The sequence below is a fragment of the Hemibagrus wyckioides genome, linkage group LG03 (genome assembly GCF_019097595.1).
Source record: "Hemibagrus wyckioides isolate EC202008001 linkage group LG03, SWU_Hwy_1.0, whole genome shotgun sequence".
Taxonomy (NCBI): Eukaryota; Metazoa; Chordata; class Actinopteri; order Siluriformes; family Bagridae; genus Hemibagrus; species Hemibagrus wyckioides.
In genome coordinates, this window is record NC_080712.1 from 26,209,179 (window position 1) to 26,236,330 (window position 27,152).

A 27,152-nucleotide genomic window follows, 5' to 3' on the forward strand; every position below is an offset into this window, starting at 1 on the left:
GCTAGGCTTTAATGCATTCAGTAAATCTGCTGATATTTGATTTGTGTGTTTTTTACTTGAAAATCCTCAAAAAATAATAATACTAGAAACCATTCTAGGTCTGTATTAATAAATTTGTTGGTTTTTTTACACTGTAGTGTAGCTTGGTTTTGTTTTTAATGTGAATGGGTTACATTTTTTTTTTTTATAACAATAATTTATTTACAAATCCTGAATGACTTCTGAATATAATAATGAGTTGGGCTATACGGGCTGTTTTTGTCATCACAGTTTCTTGGAGTCAATTCTTGTGGCTCTTTCCCAGTTCCGCTGGATTCTCTGAGGGAGGAAGAGATCGAGTTTTGCTGTCACATAAATGTATTAAAAGGATGGGATATTCACGGATGTTGCACTCAAGGTGTTTAAATTAATGCTGATGCAACATTTGGATCACTTGGCTTGTTTCCATGTAGGACGGTTTATGGCATTTGGCTATGTTTTGCTGCAGATTCCTGGCGTGTATAGTAAAAAGTTTTACAAGCATCCTCTGTGAAGTATTGGAAAGAGCTAAAAGTGCTTACAGTTATTTTCTAGTCACAGATTCATAGCATTACCAAGGACTAAATTGATAGCTGATGTTGCATGCTGGTGTGCTTTACTGTCCAATCCAACTGTTCTGTCAAAGTACATTTAGACAGATTGAGTGCATGACTTGCTTTAGCCTTGTGACAAGAGAACAGGGAGCATGAAGCCTTATATCAAGGCGTGATCAGGGTATGCCTGGCTGACGTCATCCTCACTCCCTCCCTTGGTAACTGGAACACCCTGACAACATAAAGGAAGAAATTGTGCAATGTGATTGTGCAATGTGATTGCTATTTGTTTTTTGGTTACACTAACACTTTCAGTAGATCAAAACAGAGCTTAGTTCATAGTTTAAGGTATGCAAGCAGTGATAGAATCTTAGAATCTTAGAGCTATTTCATTACATCATTCCCTCTCTCAATACACCAGTTGTTCAAACTTGAATGGGTTATAGATTATTTTTGCTCTCTGTTCATAATTTGACAGCCAATCAATTTCTAAAACTGTAGTCTGAGATTTACAGAGGTTCATTCAATCCCCATGAGACTAGGTCTTTCAAATTAGTATAATATTGTTTTCCTTTATATTTTCTATGTTTAATAATCAATTAACAAGGTTACATGTAATATCATTTCCCCAACAGAAAAAGGAATACCTTTTGCTTACACCGTTACATGTCTACACCCTGAAAAAAAAGTACCAGGCTGATCTTGCGTAACTAACAGTTACATCCTGTGGGCACGGTGCCTTAGCTGTTAGAGTGTATCCGGGGTGGGGACTTTGACTCTGGGTGTGGAGTTGCATTTTCTTATCTGCAGCATTATCCAGATCACCGTACATTTTATATCGTTTTTTTTATACAACTGAGCAAATGAGGGTTAAGGGCCTTGCTCAGGGGCCCGGCAGTGACAGCTTGGTGGACCTGACATTCAAACTCACAACCTTACAATTAGTAGTCCAGTACCTTTACCAATACGCTACCACATTCCTATTTTCCTACAATATTCTCCCTGTGCTCCAGGTATTCTGGTTTCCTCCCCAGTCCAGAGATGTGTGTTATTGACTGATTGACATCTCTAAAATTTCTGCAGTGTGTGAGTGGGTGCAGGAGTGTGTGTGATTGTGCTTTTTCAATGCCTTGTGCCCTGAGTCTCCTGGGATAGGCTCCAGGCTGCCTGCAACCCTGTACTGGATAAGAAGTACAGAAAATGGATGGAATGCATCCAAATCTTCATGCAGCTACCACTTTCTCTTCCCTCCCACTGTTTTCTCCCCCCTGTTTTCTGTTTTCCAATGCCCACCCACTAGCTAACTCGCCCCTATTCCACGACAGCTACCAGCTATCTGGATCAAACATGTGCTTCCTCCAAAACACATAGATACACCTTTGCTGTGTCACAGGGCAGCGTAATTTGAAAGCTTAACAATGTCTACTAGGAAAAATGTTTAGAATAATAGGCTTTCATCTTAAAATAATTTTTCAATATACCACTATCATAAGATATATTGTTAGCTCCATCTGCTAGTTATTTTGTTAACTTGTTTACTCCCCTTGAGTATATTTATGGTGACTACAAGACTTGGCTGTCTTCTGCCATCTAGTTAGCACTTTTATGTTCTATTGGCCCTGTGTGAACAGTTTAAAGGAACCATTTAACCTGATTCTAATGTTTATGTCATGTGATATTAAATGGCAACCTAGATTTATTTTGGACTCAAGTACTGGGTTCTAGGTTTTCTAGGTTTCCTGCATTACCCACAATGCTGTTCAATACACATGCTAAATAGAGCAATGCTTCAGTGCCTTTATTCTGTCTAAGTCTCTCAACTGCTTATCTGTACACTCAGCTTACACTGATCAGGTAATAACTGCTGTCAGAGTCATTGATTGATCTTCACTAATTCCAAGCTGGATTTCTCATTTATAGGACTTTGAATGTTATTGAAAAATGATGTGTTTTTAGGAGCTAACAATGAAACCTAACTTTTATCCCTTATGTTTGAAGCCACATTCTGGTTACTGATCTGGCTTGAGGATGTGGTACATAAGGAATAGTTGTTTAGGGGTTAGTTTCAATTTAAAATAAAAAACTGTGAGCTCTAGAAATTGCTATGCATTGATAATATTTCCTATTTTCTATTCTCATGAGAATTAATTGAAATTATTTCTTAGTGGTATTTTAAAATATATGGGGTAGGTTAAAATCTGATCGAAAGTTAAAATCTTAAACACAGCTTTGATTTCTTCACGTCTTTTTAGCTTATCTTATAATGATTATTTTTGGATTGTTTATTTTTGCAATTTAAGCTTGTATGTGGCCAATTTTATTGGCCAACAAAGGATCCTTCATGCCTTTCTATTCTCATGTGGCAGAACGAAACAGCAGACAGACTGCCAGAAGCCTGTGCCGACGTCTGGATGTTGACGTCCTGATCTTAAGCGGTCTCCAGGGCAAGGGTCATTGGCAGGACAGTTCACTAGGCCCATATATGCCGTTTTCTTTAATTGTTTCTGGAACTAGGAGGCTATTTATCTCTCTAAACCTAAACCCATGTACTCGCCAAATGACTTTTGTTAATTTTATTGCTGCTACATTGTCTCTGCAACTAAACGAGGTGAAATATGGGAAACTCTGTTAGATGAACATTCATTTGTCAAACTTGGCTCTGCAGTGTGCCTTAGTATATTTACTTTTGTTCATGTACCACAGTTTATTACATACATGGTATGGCCAAACGTTTGCGGACACACGATTATAACACCTATACATGAGCCTTTAACAAAATGTTAACACAAATTTGGAAGCACATAATTGTCCAGATTTGTGCTATTGCATTAAAATTTCTTTTCACTGGAGCTAAGGGGCATAAACATATGGAACATGTTAATTACACACACACACACACACACACACACACATACATATATCACATTCAATTTGAAATGTATGTAAAACTCAGCATCTTTTAATTTTACTTTTTGTAAAATGAGCTTATTCTAGAATTCTAAAGCCAGTGTGATCTTAATTTATAAGAGAATATATGCTCCTCTTTAACCCTGCTGAGGAAATGGTGGGTGGGTAGCTATAGGAAAAGCAACAGATAAAACAAGGGGAACAAAGAGAGTTAGAGGATGTGAGAGAAATGAGCTGGAGGTACAGCAGCAACCTGACCTGTGTTTATACAGCGGCTTTGCAGAGTTCGCATTATCAGACATCAGTAACATAAAGTTTGGTAGGCACTGAGCTGCTAACAGGCCAATTTGCTTTTGTTTTCTTTGTGTGGCGAAAGACAATGAAATGATGAAAACCCAAGCCCAAAATCTATCTTCAAAGAGCTGAGTGATGTTTAATGGACATAGGAAAGAGGAAGCACTAAAGGCTTACTTTATCCATGTTTCACTGCTATCCTTTTAACTATCACAGGGTTTAACTTGTATTCAGCATTTTGCTTGAGTGTTTCCAAATTGTGTGCCAAAGGAAACTTTACTGTTCTGGATCCAGCTTATAGTGCCAGGATAAAGGATGCTGAGAGGAGGGAGGGGACATTATGGCCAGCTGATGGGAAACATTTCACATGCCAGTGCTTTTGCTTTTTAAGCCAAGCCGAAATATGTGATGAATTTAAAAGAAACAGCTAGTTTCCTTGAGAAATGAGAAAAATATGAAGGATATGATTTGTTAGAGGTTTGTTTAAAAGGAAATTACCATTGATTGATTCATGCAGTGCAGAGTTTTGTGTCATTAGGAACACGTGCACCATTTAAACCTGTGTTATTGTGTTTCCACAGAAAGAAGTGAAGGATGTGTTTGCAGCCATCACTTTTGAGGCATCGTACAGCCTGGGCAAGCATGTGCTGGATGAACATCGTGAGAATGAGCTTGCTTCACTCTCGCCTGTGCTGCGCTGGAGGAAAGGAGACAAGATTGCAGCAAGGAATGAGGTTAGATATTATTGATCCTCCAAAAGAGATGATGGTACTCCCCCCTCCTCATTTCTTCGTCAGCGTTTTTAACTGTTTTTTCAGTGAGTTCAGATTGTTGACTTTACTTCACTGGAATGTGAATGACTGATGGCTTTATTTGTGTAAAAGCTCATCAACTTAATGCCCACATTTTTGTTTAGCCCAAATGTTTCTCCCACTAATATAAAGATCTTTCACTTCATCAGGAATCAATTATCATGGATTTAGCATCCTTACTAAATACTCACAGTTTTTATTAATAAGTATTCCAAAGGGAGAGGTGCCAAATTTTTAATTATTCCAACAAAAATATTATTTTCTTCTGGAGGATACTGATACTGGAATTCAGTTTTGGAAGGTGAGGATTGAGCCTTACTTGATCACAGAAATGTCTATGCAGTGTCTATGCGCAGTGTCTGAACAATATCTTGCACAATAGCACCCTCTAGTATGAGATTTACTATTTATCACATTGACATTTAAGTTGTGTAAACATCCTGTACTTTTTCTTTTTGCAGACTTGGTTTGAGAAGAACTGCCTGTCCGATGACTGTGCTGCTGACCTAAAGCTGCATGGCACACTGCTGCTTTCAGGGTAAAGTCCTCCATCTGTTATACTGTTCTCTTCCTTGTCGCTCTCGTTGTACTTGGCGGCTGCTTTGCTGTTCCGTTTTAGGACGCTGATGTCATAAAGGTTGACTTGGTGTGGGTGTGTATGCTGGGGCTCTGACGCATGCTTGGCTCTGACTAGTACTGGATGTCGTCCATCTTCCAGCTCTTAAGGAGGTTTCAGAGTCTGCTTTGTAATGATTTGAGTCTTTTTGTCCAAATGGCAATAGTGTTTCCCTAACCTCACCGCTGAATCAATTCACTTGTTTAGATATTTAAACTCTGGTGTGTGGGCGTGGGTGTGTGTGTGCGTGTGTGAGAGGGAGACAGACTTTCAGACATTCAGAGCAAGACAAACTTAATATCCCCTTGGTGAATAGGCACAAGGAATATATAAAGTGTACTAGTTTCTGTGAAACTCAATATTAAAGAACCTGTGAAACATATTGACACAGTTGAGGATGTGCCCTTTTCATGCACATGCCCTATTGATTAACCATCATAAAGATTTAAAGCCTCACCATTAAGTCGTCCCTAATGAGTTTCTGTGATGTTTTCATTCACTCAGGCATCACGTCGGGCCTCATCTTGCTCTTGGAGGAGTGAAAAACGTCTCTCTGAACATAACCATCATCAACGCTGGTGATGACGCTTATGACACCAACATCTACCTAAATTTTTCCAGGGAGGTTCACTACATAAACTTTCTGCAGAGGGTGAGTCATTAAAACACAGGCATATGTAGCATATTCTAGCATTGCAAAACAACAGAGAGATAGACAGGTCTGGAAAAGAGGAAGTGCAGGAAACAGGAGGTGCTTCAGGTTTACTGATGTGAGCTGAAGCAGCTGGATATCATCATATCTCAGCCTCCTTTTGTCATCATATCTCAGCATTCAGGAGCATCTTTTAAGCTGACCTCCAGTTCCATGTGTTTTACTGACAGTAAAGTTATCAGAACACATTCTGTAGTAGGAACATGTGCGCCTTGTGAGATATCAGTCACACTGGACTTACTCAGACTAGAACAATGTGTGGATTTTTCTTACGAGAGGAAAACAAATGTGGGACTGACAAGCGTAATCGCTGTTGAGGACTTACAGTTCCGTTTGCTCAAATGTATTCCATCTGTCAGGCATCTTTAGAAGTAAGGTTAGGAGTGGCAAACCTCCACATTAATGCACCATCAGAGAAGTTTGTATTTAAGTATTGTAAGAAAATATTTGCTAATTTATGTGAAGGTATAATTAGTTTGTTTGTGATTATTAATTCAGTTCAACAGATCTTAATATTAAGAATTAAAAATACATATGAAATTATTCATTTAATATACAATATATTGTAATAACTATTCACTGTATATATGTGGCCTTCTGCTGGTGAGATGCTTTTCTGTTCTCCATGGTTGTAGAGAGTGCTTGTGTGAGTTTCCGTAGATTTCCTAAAAGCTTAAAACAGTCTACTCTGATCTTTTTGATTTTCTTTATATTTTGCTACTGCCACATCTTTTTGGCTGATTAGATTGAATGAACAGGTGAATAAATAAAATGGACAGTGTGTGTGTGTTTGTGTGAGTGTGCGTCTGTGGGTATGAATTTGTCTCTATCTAGTGTCATTTGTTTCCTTTTGTAAAAACCGGGATTTTATTGTCATACAGAGGGCTTGACCCATCTGGGAAGAACAATACATACAGGAATCAGCAGTGTAGTGGCTTTTCTATTGCTGTACACACTGTTTCAAAATACTCCAGCTCAGAAAAGAGTAAGTAGTGTTGATATGACTCCTTGCAGAGTGGAGGTCAAGCCAGAGCAATTCCCATGGTGCTCTTTCCTGCATTGCTGGACCAAATGAGAACTCATGCACTCCTTTTGTTTTGTAGTAGACTTCATTGTTTATGTTGTTTTACAAGTGTGTTCCTGGGCTAAGCTGCCCCAGCTAATGGGTTTCAGAAATTTCTTCAGAATCACAATGTTCTGAGTCTGCGTAAAGCAGCTGATGTGTAAACACACACGCAGTGGACTTTTCCACTTCTCCTTTCTTTTAAAAAGATAAATAGGCTACATCACAGCTTTTATACAGACTGATGTTTTAAGGAAAGGTACTTCCTTGTGTTTTCTGGCACATTGTGAAATTGTCTTTTCACCATTTAAGGGACAATGGGAAAACAAGCAAATGGCCAGATTTCAGAGCTTTCCCTTTAGCAATCATGTTGAGTTTACATTTATTTGTGTTAAAATAAATGTGGGAGTGCTGTGAGAAGCGGAGATGAAAGTGAGGGTCTCTTGGGTCTTGTCATTTTGACTAAACCATCTCTGCGCAAACAGGCTTTCAGAGCCAGCAAAAGTGAGACAAAAAAAACATGCAAAACATAGAGCAAACATTCCCCCATGTCCAGAGAGAGAGAGAGTGTCCATATGTTGGGTCTTTCTCACACACTGCCAGGTGGACGATGGGTAAACAAACTGTCTTCACTTCCTTCACTTCCTTTGCTCTCTCCCAAGGGAGTGTTTGCTGTTGGTGAAGCAGCTCTGTGCAGTCAAGAAACAGAAAATTCTGCCACCCCAGTAGTCTCAGGACTCCGCTGTCATTACTGGTGCACATGTGTGTGGGTGATACACTTTGTGAAGATAAAATAACACTCTGCCACCCTGGGCCACACTAGGAGCTCGAGGACTAAACATTGTCTAAACTGTGATGAAGTGAGTAAAACAAGTCACATGCAAAGTGACTCAAACATACACAGCTGAAGTATCCCAGTTTTATGGCGTAGGTTTCACAAACATTTCTGAGCTCTCCCATCCCTGTTATCTGCATGGACTATTTATTGATATATTTTCTTCCAAGTGCACTTTACTCCAGCTAAGAATAACTCCATTGTAAACTCAGAGAGGGGGAAGTGCGTAAGGTCCGTGACTCACGTGCAGCTCCACAGCTCTGCGTCCTGCACTTCTGCTTCTGCACAAAGTTTGATGAGCACCAGTTTGTCTGTTTTATCAGTGCACTTGCCAGAGTCCTGATCGCTCTCAGCTTTTTTTCAGTCTTCCCACGCATGGTCCATGAACCATGACCGTGCATTCCCTGCAAGGGTCAAAGCCTTATTGTTTACACAATCCAGCCAAAGAAGTTAAGCAGTGTTTGGACAGGCTTCCTACCACACTGTCTGGAGGTTTTCACTTTTACTGTCCATTTTTGTATGTGTGTGTGTGTGTATGTGAGAGAGAGAGAGTAAAAATAATTGTGTCAGGTGTACTTTCTAAGGCTTTACATTTAGTCTCTTTTTTTACATTTAGATTGTATCTATTTATTTATTTATTTATTTATTTTTCAGTTTGACCGTAGTAGATCAGATAAGTGTTATAATTTTATGCCTTAATGAAGTTCACATTCGCATCACCATAGCAACCAAAACAATGGAACTTGACAAGCTATTTTTATTCCATTCATATTCTCACTAATACAGTATGAATTGTCTTGTACTGTACTGTATTGTATTGTAAAGAATTGCATTTTTGACCATTTCAGGCAGCAGGAAAGGATGAAAGTGCAGGATAATGAAGATATATTAATAAAGCTAGAACTCAACAGGCAAAATCGTAATTAGGAAACAGTCAGGAAATCAACAAATAACATGAAACAGACTACAAAAGAATTAATGTACCAAAAAAAGGCAGAAATGAGATCAAAAACTTGGATACTGAGCTTTTGCAAAGAGAGAGAGAGAGAGAGAGAGAGAGAGTGGGTGTGTGCAATCAGTAAGGTGTTGTATGTGAACGTGACACTCTTGCGTGTTGTAGTTCTGCCTGGCCATGTTTGTAGGCCCAATATATTTTCTTCTGGTTATTCTTTCTGGATATTAACCCCTACCAGTCACAGTGACTTTCTGTATCACCATCAATTACTGCCTTTAACAACTGATTGTATTAAACAATGTGGCTGATTTGTCATGTGGAAGGTCTAACTGAAGGCGTCATCTGCTCAGTTGCTCAGTGGAAAACCTCATCAATTTAATATTTAATCAATTTAATACTTTATCAATTTCTCCTGCAGGAAGAGAAAGGCATTTCCTGTGAACTGATTCAGCTAGACTTCCTCAAATGCAGTGTGGGATTTCCTTTCATGAGAGCACAGACTAAGGTGTATACTTTTGTAACATTTTTTTATTTATTTATTTCTTTAGGAGTGTTAAATGTAATAGTTTTTTCTGTAGAAATGTTTTCAGAGATCTTTTTTTCAAAAGTGTCTACGTTCCTTTCTCTTTTAGTATCATCTGTCTGTACTTTTTGACACAAGTCATCTGTCTGGTGAAAATAACACACTGCTGTTTTTAGCACATGCCAGAAGGTGAGTGTTGCTGTATACATATTTGTCATTTAGTGACTGCTGTAATGTTTACATTTGTGATTGGATTCTAAATCCTGATTTCTAAAACGAGCACCAAGATGTGTTTCTTTACTCATTGCATTGCAAATTGAATTAAAAGCTGAAATGAATCTCACCCATAATGCTTTTTAACACAGACTGAAGTACAGAAGTTATTTAGTTAAACCTTACAGGCTGCTAGACTGAGAATACACAATGTATAATATTTCTACCTAGCCAGTTATAGTAAGTGCTGACGTGTGATTGTACTTTGTTGCCGACTCTCCTGTTCCTCTCTGCACTTGTCTATTTGTTTGTGTAACTTAGCGCCAACCCAGAACATGAGAACAAATTACATGATAACACGTTGGAGCTGTCTATCCCACTGATGCACGAAGTGGACACAGCTGTCACTGGGTAAGAGTTCAGTCCATCAGAGGTCTAAACACAACTCACATTAAACACAACTCACATTAAACACAACTCACAAAAAACACAACTCACATTAAACACAACTCACATTAAACACAATTCACATTAAACACAATTCACTTTAAACACAATTCACTTTAAACACAATTCACATTAAACACAACTCACATTAAACACAATTCACATTAAACACAATTCACATTAAACACAATTCACTTTAAACACAATTCACATTAAACACAACTCACATTAAACACAATTCACTTTAAACACAATTCACATTAAACACAACTCACATTAAACACAATTCACATTAAACACAATTCACATTAAACACAATTCACTTTAAACACAATTCACATTAAACACAACTCACATTAAACACAATTCACTTTAAACACAATTCACATTAAACACAACTCACATTAAACACAATTCACATTAAACACAATTCACATTAAACACAATTCACTTTAAACACAATTCACATTAAACACAATTCACTTTAAACACAACTCACATTAAACACAACTCACATTAAACACAATTCACATTAAACACAATTCACTTTAAACACAATTCACATTAAACACAATTCACATTAAACACAATTCACATTAAACATATTTCACTTTAAACACAATTCACATTAAACACAAATCACATTAAACACAATTCACATTAAACACAAATCACATTAAACACAATTCACATTAAACACAACTCACAAAAAACACAACTCACATTAAACACAAATCACATTAAACACAATTCACTTTAAACACAATTCACTTTAAACACAATTCACATTAAACACAACTCACATTAAACACAATTCACATTAAACACAATTCACATTAAACACAATTCACTTTAAACACAACTCACAAAAAACACAACTCACATTAAACACAAATCACATTAAACACAATTCACTTTAAACACAATTCACTTTAAACACAATTCACATTAAACACAACTCACATTAAACACAATTCACATTAAACACAATTCACATTAAACACAATTCACTTTAAACACAACTCACAAAAAACACAACTCACATTAAACACAAATCACATTAAACACAATTCACTTTAAACACAATTCACATTCAACACAATTCACATTAAACACAAATCACATTAAACACAATTCACTTTAAACACAATTCACATTAAACACAATTCACATTAAACACAACTCACATTAAACACAACTCACAAAAAACACAACTCACATTAAACACAAATCACATTAAACACAATTCACATTCAACACAATTCACATTAAACACAACTCACATTAAACACAACTCACATTAAACACAGCTCACAAAAAACACAAATCACATTAAACACAGCTCACATTAAACACAAATCACATTCAACACAATTCACATTCAACACAAATCACATTAAACACAATTCACATTAAACACAACTCACATTAAACACAGCTCACAAAAAACACAAATCACATTAAACACAAATCACATTAAACACAAATCACATTCAACACAATTCACATTCAACACAAATCACATTAAACACAATTCACATTAAACACAACTCACATTAAACACAAATCACATTAAACACAAATCACATTAAACACAAATCACATTAAACACAATTCACATTAAACACAATTCACTTTAAACACAATTCACATTAAACACAATTCACTTTAAACACAATTCACATTAAACACAATTCACTTTAAACACAATTCACATTAAACACAATTCACATTAAACACAATTCACTTTAAACACAATTCACATTAAACACATTTCACTTTAAACACAATTCACATTAAACACATTTCACTTTAAACACAAATCACATTAAACACAATTCACATTAAACACAATTCACTTTAAACACAATTCACATTAAACACAAATCACATTAAACACAATTCACTTTAAACACAATTCACATTAAACACAATTCACTTTAAACACAAATCACATTAAACACAATTCACATTAAACACAATTCACTTTAAACACAATTCACATTAAACACAATTCACATTAAACACAATTCACATTAAACACAAATCACATTAAACACAATTCACTTTAAACACAATTCACATTAAACACAATTCACATTAAACACAATTCACTTTAAACACAATTCACATTAAACACAAATCACATTAAACACAATTCACATTAAACACAATTCACATTAAACACAATTCACTTTAAACACAATTCACATTAAACACAAATCACATTAAACACAATTCACATTAAACACATTTCACTTTAAACACAACTCACATTAAACACAACTCAGAACACAACTCACATTAAACACAACTCAGAACACAACTCACATTAAACACAACTCAAAAAAACACAATTCACTTAAAACACAACTTACATTAAACAAAATTCACTTAAAACACAAATCACATTAAACACAATTCATGTTATACACAACTCACAAAAAATACAACTTATATTAAACACAACTCAAATTAAACACAATTCAAATTAAACACATTTCACTTTAAACACAATTCACATTAAACACATTTCACTTTAAACACAATTCACATTAAACACAACTCAAATTAAACACAATTCACTTTAAACACAATTCACATTAAACACAACTCAAATTAAACACAATTCACATTAAACACATTTCACTTTAAACACAATTCACATTAAACACAACTCACATTAAACACAACTCAGAACACAACTCACATTAAACACAACTCAGAACACAACTCACATTAAACACAACTCAAAAAAACACAATTCACTTAAAACACAACTTACATTAAACAAAATTCACTTAAAACACAAATCACATTAAACACAATTCATGTTATACACAACTCACAAAAAATACAACTTATATTAAACACAACTCAAATTAAACACAATTCAAATTAAACACATTTCACTTTAAACACAATTCACATTAAACACATTTCACTTTAAACACAATTCACATTAAACACAACTCAAATTAAACACAATTCACATTAAACACATTTCACTTTAAACACAATTCACATTAAACACAACTCACATTAAACACAACTCAGAACACAACTCACATTAAACACAACTCAGAACACAACTCACATTAAACACAACTCAAAAAAACACAATTCACTTAAAACACAACTTACATTAAACAAAATTCACTTAAAACACAAATCACATTAAACACAATTCATGTTATACACAACTCACAAAAAATACAACTTATATTAAACACAACTCAAATTAAACACAATTCAAATTACACTTAATTCACATTAAACACAACGTGCATTAAACACAACTACTTGACTAAACTAAGGTAATAAACAGGATATGTAATGCCAGTACATGTTAAACCTCTGTTATTTTCTATACAAATACATAAAACCTTTTATAAGATCTTGTGTATATTAATGTGTGATTATTTCATCCCATGGCAAGCTTTGCATTTTCATTTGATCCTCTTGCACAGTAGTGTTCAGTGTGAATTATTGTGCATGATTGTGAACAGCACACACCCCGTGCACCTGAGTAATGGCTGAGCAGCTGTTCTCTTTTTATTACACAGCTGGATGTAATGCTAGGGATTTTCAGAATGAGGCAAATCTAAACCACTCCATTAGAATCCTGTTTTAAACAGAGACATAAAAGTGAATATAAACAACTCTGTCCTGCAGATTGTCCCTCAGCTCCTAATGGTTTTGTTGAACATTTCTCAGACTTTCTACTACAGAGACACTAATATTGCAATAGATATGAGTATTTTCAGCACATTTATGTTATATACAGTATAAATAGATAACGCATCCATGTATGTCCTATTTTCTTCTTTTTTTCCCATAGAATCACAAAAAAACATTTTTCAGTGATGTTTTGTATCAATAAATGCTGACTTTGCAGTATTAGATCTACCCAACATCTACCCCTGTCTCCACAGTCTGGTTAATCCTTCCTCATTCGTGTATGGAAATTCTATTGACCCTTCTCGCTTTGTTCATCTGGAGGACTTAGAGTGCAACTTCCAGCCTCTCAACTTTACTTTTCAGGTATGCAAGCATTAATTTATTAGATAGTCAGGAAACTGGGAAGCTTATAGAGTAGATTTTCTTGCACTCTAAAAGTAAAAAATAAATAAATAAAATGGCTCTAGAGTGTCTTTTTGAAACAGTACCAATATCATGATGATCATGATGATATCTAAAATACAAATAATTGAAGCTGGACCTCTGCATGTATCCATTTCCCTGATGTTGTTGTTTTAGGTGATAAACAATGGGCCAAGCAGACTTCCGGGCTCCACTGTGGACATAAGGATACCCAACAGACTAGTGGGAAATGGAGCCGACATGTTTCACATCATAGACACAGAAGTGAGTACATCCTTTAGATTGTAACATGTGTTAGTTTAACCTTCACTGGAAATGATTGGTGTCAAAAATGTCATTTCACAAGTATACAGTCAATTAAAATGACTTTGGTCATTTGTGACTGTGATTTTTATGATACACTGTGTATCAGCACAGTGACTCACTGTATATATTATTTGTTTCATTAAAACAACACTTAGTGATTAGACTTTCTAATAAACAAGTCCCTGTGTGAAATCAGATTCAGCTGAACACCCTCCTGCATCTATAATTACATCAATGTAATGATTGTCAGTGTAGCCCAAATATTTACCATTAAGTCTGTCACAGCTATTGCATAAACATCCAAGCTGATTACGATTACTCGTTTAATTTATATCCTTTCAGAATAAAGGTCAATTTAAAAGCCATTAATGCAGAATGTGTTGACATACACACTTGATATGTTACACAGACAGGCAATCATTTGTTCTGAGCCTCAGTCTGCTATGTGCACTCCTTTTTTCCCTGAATTTCTCCTTAACTTAGTCATTGTCAATTCCTAGCATCGGGCATCTCTCTCCTATCACATGACCGCTAACAAGTAAGGAGGGTGAAATCTATCAATTGTTTCAATTTATTTATTCTCAATCAGAATAAAGAGCAATCTGCCCCTTTCTGCATGAGCCCATGAATGCAAACACAATTGGTCAGTGTCACCATGAATGACAGGGGAGAGGGAGAATGCTACACCTCCCTCCTTGAGAGCATGGGCAATTTTGCTGTCTTGGGCCCTGGGCCCATGGATTGGGATTCAATCCCTAGATGACAGGACAAGTGGGAGACTGCCTATACACACTATATTCAACAGAAAAGATATATATATATATATATATATATATATATATATATATATATATATATATATATATATATATATATATAGTTCCTTTGAGAGACCACGATCTGTTTTGCCAGTGCTTTAGAGAAGTCTTCTTCTGACAGTTTAGCAGAGTCATTGCTCTCATTTAATAAACCAGCAAGTACCTCAGGAAATACTACATAATACTAGTAAATCTGAAAATCTGAATAGAGCTATTATTTTAAATGGAATAATAAAAAAACTAACTTTGGATAAGACCCTGTTCAGGGCTATACTGGAATGTCATACTAAGCCTGTTAAAAGGTGGACAATCTTTATATCCCACCCGTCAGCTCAATATGAGTTTATTAGTGTGGGAAAGGGTATGTGTTTTATAATACCTCCTAAGTAAAGAACATAAGCAGGGAAGCATAATCATATGCTCTATGAAAAGGCCAAAATATGAAGTCCTAAACTGCTCCTCTCTTGGAATAATCAAGACAAGATACAACACCCAGAGTAGGAGAGAACATTACAGCAATTCTAAGAGGCATGGTTTCAGGTTTTCATGTCAAAAGGTGAAAAGAAAGCTTACTATGTAACTGCCAGGAACCTTTGCTTTACTGAGGTGTAATGAGGTGCTGATGTGCAGTGACTACATCCTCACTGGGCTTTTTATTTTGGGCTGAAGGAGGAATGTGATTTATTCAGGAACAAGCTGATTTACGGCATACAGGACATTAGGGAGTATGTGACTCAGTGTATGTTGATGGATACCAGAGTGGTCACTTATCTTTCCAGGAAACATGGCAATAGGAAACCTAGCTCAGAAAAAAAACTTTGCAAGAATGACATGATTTTCTGCTGAATTTCCTGCTAGCACAGAAGTGTTTCACTGCGTCACAAGATGTGGCAAAAATCATACCAGGCTCTATCTGTTACCTCCTATATCCTAGATGCTAACTCTTTTAGTAAATTAAATACATTGTGTATATTTAATATTTAATAATAATAATGAATAAATTAGATAATTTCTCAGAATTTACAGGATTTTCATGATGAGTCTGATGATGACCATATTTCTTTTGCAAATCCTTCTATGCATGCTTTATACATAAATCTGTTCATGTCCAACTTGATAAATGAGGCCCAGTGTATAGCATGCATATCAGTTTCAGAGATTCCTTCATTAACTAAAGTTCATGTGATTGAATTGGTTAGTCAACATCTAATTTATCTTGAATTGCTTTTGGCGAATAATTGAAAATATTGTATCCACATTTTAGCCACTTTCATTTTAGTCGTTTTAAATATGTAATTAATGGTGGAAAAATGAGCATAGAGTATTTTTGATGATGAAGCAGTGTTTTAATTGAATGTATTCCTATTCAAATATTGGATTGTTGTAAGAACAATGTTGAGGGTGGTTGTAAAACCCTCATTTGTGGAATGGCAGAATACAGTGACACAGCTGCGGGTGGCATGAGAGCAAAACAATGGGGAAGCCATTAGACATTTCCACAGATGGAAGCTCCTTGTCTGGCTGGAGAGGACAGAGGTGAAAAAGGCTAGAGGGGGAAGAGCTGCTAACGGACTAGTGTGAGGTGGAGGTTAAGTAATAAATCACTTGAAATGAGGAAACCTGTTCAGGAGGAGTCTCTGAACTCCTACTGATTGACCATCCTTTTATCTCTTAAATCACCCAGCAGGTCAGAGTTCACCCATATAGAATGTGGATGACTATCCCATCACATCTCAGACTCATAGGATACATCAAATGTCTTCATAAACCCACTCTGAAACTGGAACAGAATGATGTAGTGTATGTTGAACCTGGACCTATACATTTGTGCTGCAAAAAATATAACTTATCAGCCATAAATAATGGAATACATCACGTTTTAATGCAACGTTTATTGAAGGAAGCAGCCAAAACTCATTGCTTCAGGGTTTGCTTGTAAGGCATTTCATAAAGAAAAAAGCTCATAAGAAAGTCCTGTTTCACAGAGATTACAATATATGCAGCCATGCAGAGTGCATTCATAAGCCATTTTCAAAGTAAGTAACATTCAGGATTCAAATCATTCAAACTTGCTGCCTTCAAGCACTATTTAAACAGGATGCAGACATTCATATTCGAAATAAGTAAAATATGAAGATCTGAAAGGTCCATTGCACATGCTTTTATTCCACTCTGCTAAAGTTTTAATTTATTGATTTCTGTTCACAATGAGGCTCCAGATCATTTCACAGGAATTCTACTAGGTCTATTTCTGTGTCCATTTTCTCAGAATTTTCAACTCGGACTTTCACACTTCATGCTTAACCCTTTCCTGATAAATAACTGTCAGTCCTGTGTTAGTGTGTGAAAGGCTTTTGTGGTGTATTCCAGGTAGCTGAGGGCAAAGGGAACTGTTCATGGCACAGAAACCCCACACCGTGCATCATTCCCCAGGACAGAGAGAGTATTTTCCATACCATCTTTGCATTCTTCACCAAGTCTGGCAGGAAGGTCTTGGTAAGCCAAGAATAAACTTCTCCTCTTCCTGAAAGTAAATGTTCTGTTGAGTTTGTGTTTAAAGATATTTATTTAGCATGCTATATGGTTTCCATGAGCTACATATACATTTAAGACCCTGTTACTTTCAAGGCACCAGTGTGTGTGTGTGTGTGTGTGTGATATGATAATGTGGTGACTTCTGTCTTCAGGACTGTGACCGGCCAGGAAGAGCCTGTCTAACCATTTCCTGTAGGCTAGGATCCCAAGCTAAAGATGAAGCTACAATTATTGATGTGCAAATGCTACTGAATACTGAACCACTAAAGAAAGTAAGATCTGTCTTTACCAGTAATAATCAGTTTGTTCATCCCACAAAAGACTGCAAAATAATTAGCCTTTTATTTTATATAATCTGTATTAAAATGGATTGGCCAGATTTCCATCCAAATAGTAAACATGTCCTGGTTTGTGTTTAATGCAGGACAGCTCCTCGGTTATTCAGTTTGTGACACGAAGTCATGTCCAAATAGACAGCCGGGCTATGGAGGTGTCCGGTGGCCTACCAGAGGACATTTCAGTGAGTAGCAGTCTATTATCAGTTCTATTTTTAAAATATTATAGTTAGCATTATGTCAAGGCGGTCCATTTATACTCTGCACACTTATTGGATTGCTTTCTGGGTGACTTTGAAGGGAAAGCTTATACTGAATATTTTGAGTCATGACCTATTACTCTCTATAACTCTAAACACAGTGCGATTAATGAGATTGAGATTGAGCTGAAGAAACCCCCCTCATACCCAATGCCCCAGCCACCCCCCCTCCCAAACCCATCTGCTCCTCATCCCCCAAAAGTCTTCTCAGATACACGAAGCTAGACATTCTCTTCTGCTGGTTTATAGCTGATCCCAGTAGATCTTGTGATTATGGTGATAGTGGAGGTAAAGTGGAGTCCTGGCTCTCAGCCGATTGAGTCGCTGAGCCACTTATGGGACCCTGAACCCCAACACTACCAAACATGAAGTAATTTAGGATGGTACCAATATAATGGGCCTGTGTCCAGCCCTTGCTCATCAGCTGTAAGTAAGTAAATGGTCATGCCCCTCTGTCCCAAGGCAGTTATTTTTCATTAAAGAGAGTGGATCTTTAGAAATGAGCTCTTCCTAACATACCTCAGTTAGCTATGCTGTGTGCTCTTTGCCCAAGCCAAAGAGCATGCAGGAGCTGCTATTTTACATCACTACCAGTTGTTATAAAAACCCAAATATACCATTTTAGTGTCTCATTATCCTTGCATTTTTATTAAATATTTAAACAGGTCAATCTGTCCTTAAAAGCCCCACAAGAATTAGCCATTCTTGGTTTGTTTTAATTGAATACTATTTTATTAGTACAGACCACACCCTCAACTAGATTGCAGTGTGGTTGAGATTGTGGAATTTTAGCTGGAATTCTGAGTGGCGCTATAAGTATATAGACAATAAGTATAATAGGGAAGAGACTGGGAGGTGATAGGGCAGAAGTTAACTAGAAGAAGCTGGACGCGTGTTCTTTCCCTCCAAGAAATTCTGCCTAGAATAGTGCCGAACTGCCAACTATGGGGATTTCTGTTTTTTAATCAGTTGTATCCAGGTCTCCCAAGCCATGCACCATTAAAGTCAACTGGCAACATTGATTAGTACTCGTTCGAGATGTGGAAATCTGACAAGCCGTGTTGTGGTTAAGACTTGGATTTAAAACTCTATTTTTGTTCCTGCACTTCAGGTTAAATTCTTCCACATTTTAAGGTCACAGACCATATATTGCATGTCAGTACTAAAATATGAGAGAGAGAGAGAGAGAGAGAGAGAGAGAGAGAGAGAGAGAGAGAGATTACATGGAACAGTGATTTAAGTGAAAATGTGTGAAATTTATGAAAACTAGTACAGTATTTTTATTTTCCTTTTTAATGCACTGTGCCTGTCTTCATTTCTAAGAAATAAGAAATATCTGAGCATTTATATGTAATCATTGTAATAGTTTATATTTTTAACATTAACTGAATGATTTAAAACCAGGCAGACATGCAGTACGTGATCCAAACACTTCATTCCAAACACATATCTGTGCACTGCAGTGAAATTTCACTTTCTAAAATAAAATCCAACTGTAACTCTCTCAGGTTGTGATGCTTTTTTCACCCTATCTGTTAAAGGAATGATTGTGAGAATCTGTGTATGTTTTCGTCTAATCTTGCTTTGTTACCTTGCAGCTGGTGTTTGAGGCATTGCACAGTCAGGAGCCCAGGGGTTATGTGGTGGGCTGGATCATTGCCATCAGTCTGCTAGTGGGGATCCTCATCTTCCTCCTGCTGGCTGTGCTGCTCTGGAAGGTATTGTTTTAGCCTATAAAAACCAGAATGATTGACTAAGAGCATACAGTCTTGTGACTCTGGGTTTTAGTCATAGTCACGGGTATTCTGCTTCTTATTTCACCCTTTACCTCCTGACCTGGATATCCCGTACATTCACAATGCTTGATTGTTTGAACGATTTGCAGAGGTCATTGAAGAACGTGAACTATCAGGTCATACATCCATTGCCATACTGCAGTATGCAAAAAGAAGAACTTCTCAGTGCAAAAGAAGCTTACCTCATATGTGCTAAGAGTTCTTTCTTTGCCTTCAGATGCTTTCACAATATTGTAGTAATGACATTGTCTTAAATCATGCTACCTACTTGCACATTTCTCTCTAAAATGAGGCATCCTTCCAGCAGTATACAACCCCAGGCTATTAACAGACAGTGTGGGAGTCTTTCCTTCCCTTTTTCATAAGCATCACATGCCCCAAAGGTCTAATGTATACTGTCGTTTACGCACTTGTCTTGTGAAGGGCAGCTTTTGTTGGAAAAAATGGCCTAAGGGGCCAATTAAGAGATCCCATCCTGTCATTGCGACCATGAAAAGGACAAAAGCAAGCACAGCACCTCAAAAGAGACGTGGCAATGAAACCGATTTCAAGCTTGTTCCCTCCAAATTCTTACTTTTATTTTCTTCCATTTTCCGCCGGGAAAAACACAACAAAATCTTGGAATGTTGGTACAGGGATACATTTCGCTCTCATTCCCCAACACCCTGAATCTGCCAAAACAAACCCCTTTTACAAGAGCTGCATATATCCAGCATAGAAGATATTCAGGAAATGCCTGAGGAGAACGGAGGTCTAAATCAATAAATAGCGCGCAAAGCAAAGACAAATCTACTGAGTCACCCAAAGAGAAACATCATTTTAACAGCTCTGACAGTTACTGACCTTCACAGTGCTTTATTTGTCTTTCTGATCATACAGTATAAAGATACCAACTGTACATCTGTCCATCACTCCATCTGTTGAATAATTCCTAAATTTACCCTTGAAAATTTGTACATGTTTGGCAAGTGTTTTCTCAGGGCCTTGAATTTGAGGAAACAAGGCTGTAATGCTCTTTCCCAGAGGTACACTTGTTGTCTCACAGTTCTCATTTGCACAAGGTTGTAGGGATGTGTCTTGTTTTTCATTTCCCAGGGCTTCATAATGGTGCTCAACATCATCCTCTTTAATAAAGTGTGCACTGAAATGGACTCAGCAGTCTCTTACCCCACATTCCATGATAGTGGACCAATCAGAGCATGATAAACAAAACATGACAAAAATAGCTCCAAAATCAAGTGTTTTGATATGAATGTAACTTCTCATTAATCAGCATTAGTCTGAAAACCTTTGTGAAACAAACCCTAAATAACTGATTAAACCAATTAGGATCCATTATCTAATCTAGATATTTACCTAATGAATGTTTGTAGCAGACACATCATTTTATATAGAGCTACTGATCTTGTACAGATTTGTGTTGGTGTCTGACAAAAAGCTAATGAACATACATTCTTCTTCAGAGTTTTCCACTGGATATTGCACTGCAAGCAATTAATTTAATTATCACTTTATTGCAGCACAAAACCTGGTTTACTCTGCCAGAAGGTTCATCTACATTTACGGCATTTGGCAGACACCCTTATCCAGAGCAATTGTTATTTTATCTCTTTTTTATATATATACACAGCTGAGCAGTTAAGGGTTAAGGGCCATGCTCAAGGGCCCAGCAGTGGCAGCTTGGTGGACCTGGGATTCAAATTCACAACATTCCAATCATTAGTCCAACTCCATAACCACTAAGCTTCCACTTCCCAATGTTCGGAATTGGACGTAGAGTTTTCAGCAAGAAGCTGAGCCAAACATACTTCCCATGTCTCTAGATTTACACCCTAGTAAAAACTTTTTGGAAAAAGGAAGTCAGATTGCAAAAACTTAAGAATAATAAGGCGCTTAAAAATATTGTGCGTAGCGGACAAGATCAAATGTGTCACCAAACTTTTTAATCCTTGGAAAATAATACTCTGTCAGCCAGGGTAATTGAGTTAATGAGTTCTCGTTGAGTAAAATACTTAAGTAATTTTATGTTGTTACTATATTAAAGTATTATTTTGCCATATTTATACTATGAGTATTATTGAAATCCAAAAAAATCCTCTTTAGCCCTGGATAGCCAATGACGGTACACCTCACTAGAATGGGTTCAATATAGAATCCAATCAAGTGTAGGGAAAAATTATTAAAAATCATGTCAATTTTATAGGCTGTGACTTCCTATCATGCACAGTGTAGTTATGCTACATTCTTGTGCTATCGGAATGATCGTAAATACGAGTTTCGCACTAGAACACTGCACATGAGTGACCTCAATGTGACTGGGAGACTTTTTTTTTATATACCTGAGTTCCTGAGATGAAACAAGTCCTGACAAGTCTCTTAAATTTCAGCATGATTTGGTGGACTAGAGTTTGTTCATTTTTCTAAATGTAGTTAATTGTTAACATTTGCTGTTTTGGTTGTATTCTTTTTAAAGAAAGAAGCCATTATTTGTCACATATACATTACAGAACAGTGAAAAGTACTGACATATCCCACATCCCAGCTTGTTAGGAGGTTGGGGTCAGAGCACAGGGTCAGCCATGATACAGCACCCTAGAGTAGAGCAGTAACATTCCGATCAACACTCCAGAACAATAACTGCTATGTATGTTATACATTTTTACACTCTATATTTTCACACGCTTGTATTTGACCAGAATTCCACAATCATCTGTGAGCTAGCTAACTGGGTAATATGTGTTATGATGTCAAAATAAAAGTAAAAGAAAATCTGTTTAAATGAACATTGTGATGGAATAATATGACAGCAGCATCAGCACTGTCTGCATGCATTCATTTGAAAAAATATTGTGCAGGGTTCAACCTGAGAATGAGTGTAATTTGCCTTATGTCGGTAAAATGTAAACAAATACTTTTTTGCTATTTTGCTATTGCTTATTTACTATTTTGAGAAAAAAATGAACCAAAGGGGGGAAAAAATGGGTCAAAATATGCATTTATAAAATCTGAATAATTTTGGCTCATTTTCATCAAGGTGCTAATAATTCTGGAGGGCAGTGTAGCTATGTACTGTAGGGGAATGCTGATATAAAAATTATAAATTATTATTTAAATAATATTAATAATAATAATAACAACAATAATAATAGGCAGTTCTTACACATTCTGCAGCAGAGACAAGTGTAGCTTGTATAGCATTTGTGTTTCATGACTTTTACTTCATAAACATCTGTGAGTATAAACACTGTGTTCACTAAATCCAGCTCGTATGAGTTCAAGAGAAGGTCTGCTTAAAACAATGAACCAATGACACGCAAAAGCTACATGAGTAACACTGCCCTTTGTGGAGAATCTTACACATGCTCATCATTAGTGCCTCTGTGTGTGTGTGTCTGTGAGAGAGAGAGAGAGAGAGAGAGAAAATGCAGGTGATAGATCATTATTACAGTTGCATTAAATTTATTTAGAAACCATGTCCATGAGGTCCTTCAGATCTAACCAGTGCTACCAAGACACAGAATAATTTTAAAAAACATTCAGTTCTGGTATTTATTGGGACAGCATGATTCGTGCCCTAGTGGACTTCTCGTAGTGCTTGTTGCAGTTCCTATTTTTGGTTGGTTTAATCACAACATCTAGAAAAGTGAACATCTGTCAAACATGAGCATTTTTTTGATTGAGGTATTGAAATAGGATATTTAAAATGTACGGCATTATAAAAGAGGACTTTTGGAATCTTATCATTTGTTGAATGGCTATGAACAAGCCATCGCTGGTCATCATTAAGGCTATTTATATGTAATATATTGTTACATAAAAGTAAAAGGCAGTAAAGTAAGGAGTAAAGAAGCAGGTTCTGGTTATAATATTTGAACCACTTTAGCTATTAGAGAGGAGTATTTCATTCCTGATAAGGTTGAAACTATGAAATAAATCATTCATTATTTCCTCACAGTGTTGGACAAACTATTTTTAAAGTACTTTTAAAGTACTTTTATGGTAAATGCAGTGTTACACCGTGATCCTTCTTATCACAGCACTTGGGTAAAGTTTGGCAGTAAAAATCTTTTTATTTGGCTTCCTCTTAGCTCTGTGATAGAAACTGACTTTTATATTTTGGAGAATATCACAATACGTCACATACTGACATGCTTTTTCTTCCCACTTTGTTTTCTGTCAGATGGGATTTTTCAGGCGGCATTACCGAGAGAGAATAGAGGCAGAAAAGAACAGGAAAGACAGCGATGAGAGCTGGGATTGGGTTCAGAAGAGTGAATGAAAGCCTGGAGTTGTTTCAGATGACCCACTAAGCTGCTACCTTCACCACAGCCATGTCCTTAGACCCACTATCCATATCGTCTTCCATATGTGGAAGAGAAGAATATTCTCCAAATTTTTCGGAGCCTTGACACTTTTTTTTAGGTAGAGAAATGGATATTTGGCATGATGACATGGTTCACCAGATATGACTTGTAGTGGAATTCCATACGATCCCAAAGGAGGTGGCCGTCTGCCAGTTGGAGCACAGAGACGGAAGGAAAGCAACGGAGACTTCCACCTAAGGATATGGATATTGCGTCAAAACTAGCAGATCATAAAAACTCTCAGGGCGCTGTTCAAGAGCAAAGACCTATTTTTTTACATGTATTCATGTATGATGTATAAATGAGAGCTTCAAGAGGGCTTGTAGATTTTTGGCCTTCAAACATATATTTTTGGTATTGATGTTTGAAAGCACTGATTACTGACACATGCTGAAGGCTTTGATACTCTTCATGTAAAGATCAATGTTCCAGGAAGAACATATTAATAGTACAATATGTTGGAAACATCCTGCAAATGAAGGGTTGTACCTCTGTTTCTTTTCATTTCACATCAATCCAATTTACGAAAGATTTGTTTTTTTGGTTATTTATCATTTACAGAAGAAGCTTCTTTTTTTTTTACTGTTTTCGTAGTGGAATTCTTCTTATCCTCTGGTCAAATTTTGCACCTAAAGAAAGTCTGAATGCGCTGCAGTTCATGACTGGGCCCTAAGCTTCACTCTTTGGGGCTTTTGGGAAATGTTTTATGTCAACACATTGGAATGCAAAGCTCCCTCATAACTCAGAGCACATCAGTTATAAAGCAAAGCCCCACTCCAAGCAGAGGTGTGCAGTCACGTCTTTCCAAACTATTTTTATTCAAGCTTCATCAGCCAATGACGCATAATTATAAAATGCAGCAGTAAAACGAACATAATGGACATAGAAACTATTAAAATCCATCATCATGTTCTGGTTTCTGGTGTGAGAACGTAAACTTGGGAGCAAACTGTAGCCATCATTTTCTCCTTTTCTTTCAATTCTTTCCCATAGTCTTTATCATACACTGAATCTACAGCCTGTCATATGTATCATTTTTTGTTTGTTTGTTTAAATGGAAAAAGTGACATTTGTAAATAATATAAATATTTTTTAAAAATAGAGATGACATTGAATTTTGTATATATAATTCACCGAACCTTTATACCAAAGTCAGCAAAATTTCCAGTTACTGCTTTTTGTTCGCATTTGTTGATTTACTGAAAGAAAATTGCTTGTACGTTGTATGAATGATCCATTCTGTCACTGGCATGGCAAACGCATTGAAATTCACATTTCTCCTCTGCACCTGTCAAGTTTTTTGTTTTGTTTTTGTTTTTTTGCATGTGCATCTGAGAGAAATACTTGACATTAAATAGCTATTTAAGTATTGTATATTAACTGTGAGCATTTCAGCAGTATTACTATTATCACTTTTTTTTTTTTGAATAAACTACTGTCACAGATTTTCTTTTTTGTAAATGCAGTAAAGTGAAATACGAGTTGTTCAAAGTGTATATTTGTCTGTTGATTTTTTCCATTTTAAAATTAAAGTTCACAATTGGATGTTTTTTGTGTATGTTCCTCAATTGTCAACTCTGGTGTGATTTCTGTAGCAATATCGCCATCTAGTGCTGTTTAAGTGGCACTGGACCTTTTTCCTCATACAAGGCCTTTTAACCTAAAGCCAAAACCTTAACGCATAAAGCTTAAACGCTTAAAGCATAACTCCAGAATGTAAATAATAACTACTTTATCATTTAATACAATGAACATCTACAGATGTTCAAGGTTTAAATGGTTTATTGTCATTGACAAAGAAATTGCATTTGCATCTGACACACAAACAAAAAAATATTTAACACACTGTACACAAAAATATGCAAAAAAAAAAAAAAAAAGGCACATGCTCCCACCCTGCCCTTTCCACATATAAATTAGTTATTGCACAAATGCATATAATGCACTTATTTGCATGCATACTTCTTGAAATTCACATACTGTTTCTGGTTCTAGCGCATATTGTTCTTTTCAGACATATAATTCAAAATATAATCATTGTTTATGATGTAGTTGTCCTAAAAAATGCAGCTGCTAGACTCCTTACTGGCACATCTGAATTTGAGCACATCACCCCCATCTCTCTCTCTCTCTCTCTCTCTCTCTCTCTCTCTGCGGTGGTTGCCGGTTTATTTTAGAATAGAGTTTCAGATTTTTCTCTTTGTTTCTAAGGTCTTGAATGGTCTGGCACCTTCTTATTTATCTGAACTTGTGACTGTTCACATATCTGCTAGATTTTTAAGGTCATCAAATCAGAAAGTGGTTCCCAAATCAAGGCTTAAAAGAAAGGGAGACCAGGCTTTTGCCATAGTTGGCCCCAATTGTGGAATAGCCTTCCTTTATCTATTAGGATAATCACTACAGAATCCCTGTTTAAAATAAAACTTATCTTTTAACATATGAGTCATCCTGAGCTAGTTTTTTCCTCTGTATGTACTATTTTCTGTCTCAATTGATGTTTTATTATTTTGATCTTATCATTTTTGTACAGCAAAATGGTCAACGATTGTAGTTTTATTAAAAGATTACATATTTTTGTTACCTGCATGTAACTGCAGTTGGTTTTAACAATTGTATATCTGCTGGTCTTTAATTTCATAATACGTCCTAATCATCTAAGTATTTCCTGAGGTCATTGTTTGGCTC

At 36.3% G+C, this 27,152-nt stretch overlaps 1 protein-coding gene across 2 annotated transcripts in view; it reads left to right on the top strand.

The window, feature by feature from the left end:
* The window catches only part of itga9 (integrin, alpha 9), a 66,501-nt gene extending 41,973 nt beyond the window's left edge, over positions 1 to 24,528 (top strand). For both annotated transcript variants that reach the window (XM_058382891.1, XM_058382901.1), the window contains 13 exons: positions 4,355 to 4,507; positions 5,047 to 5,123; positions 5,706 to 5,853; positions 9,185 to 9,271; positions 9,399 to 9,478; positions 9,824 to 9,913; positions 13,885 to 13,993; positions 14,210 to 14,317; positions 17,548 to 17,673; positions 17,865 to 17,984; positions 18,137 to 18,232; positions 19,906 to 20,025; positions 24,284 to 24,528. In XM_058382891.1, coding sequence (XP_058238874.1) covers positions 4,355 to 4,507; positions 5,047 to 5,123; positions 5,706 to 5,853; positions 9,185 to 9,271; positions 9,399 to 9,478; positions 9,824 to 9,913; positions 13,885 to 13,993; positions 14,210 to 14,317; positions 17,548 to 17,673; positions 17,865 to 17,984; positions 18,137 to 18,232; positions 19,906 to 20,025; positions 24,284 to 24,382 — 1,413 coding nt within the window. In that variant the 3' untranslated portion in view covers positions 24,383 to 24,528. The remainder of the gene's footprint in view (positions 1 to 4,354; positions 4,508 to 5,046; positions 5,124 to 5,705; positions 5,854 to 9,184; positions 9,272 to 9,398; positions 9,479 to 9,823; positions 9,914 to 13,884; positions 13,994 to 14,209; positions 14,318 to 17,547; positions 17,674 to 17,864; positions 17,985 to 18,136; positions 18,233 to 19,905; positions 20,026 to 24,283) is intronic.
* Positions 24,529 to 27,152: the final 2,624 nt, after the last annotated feature.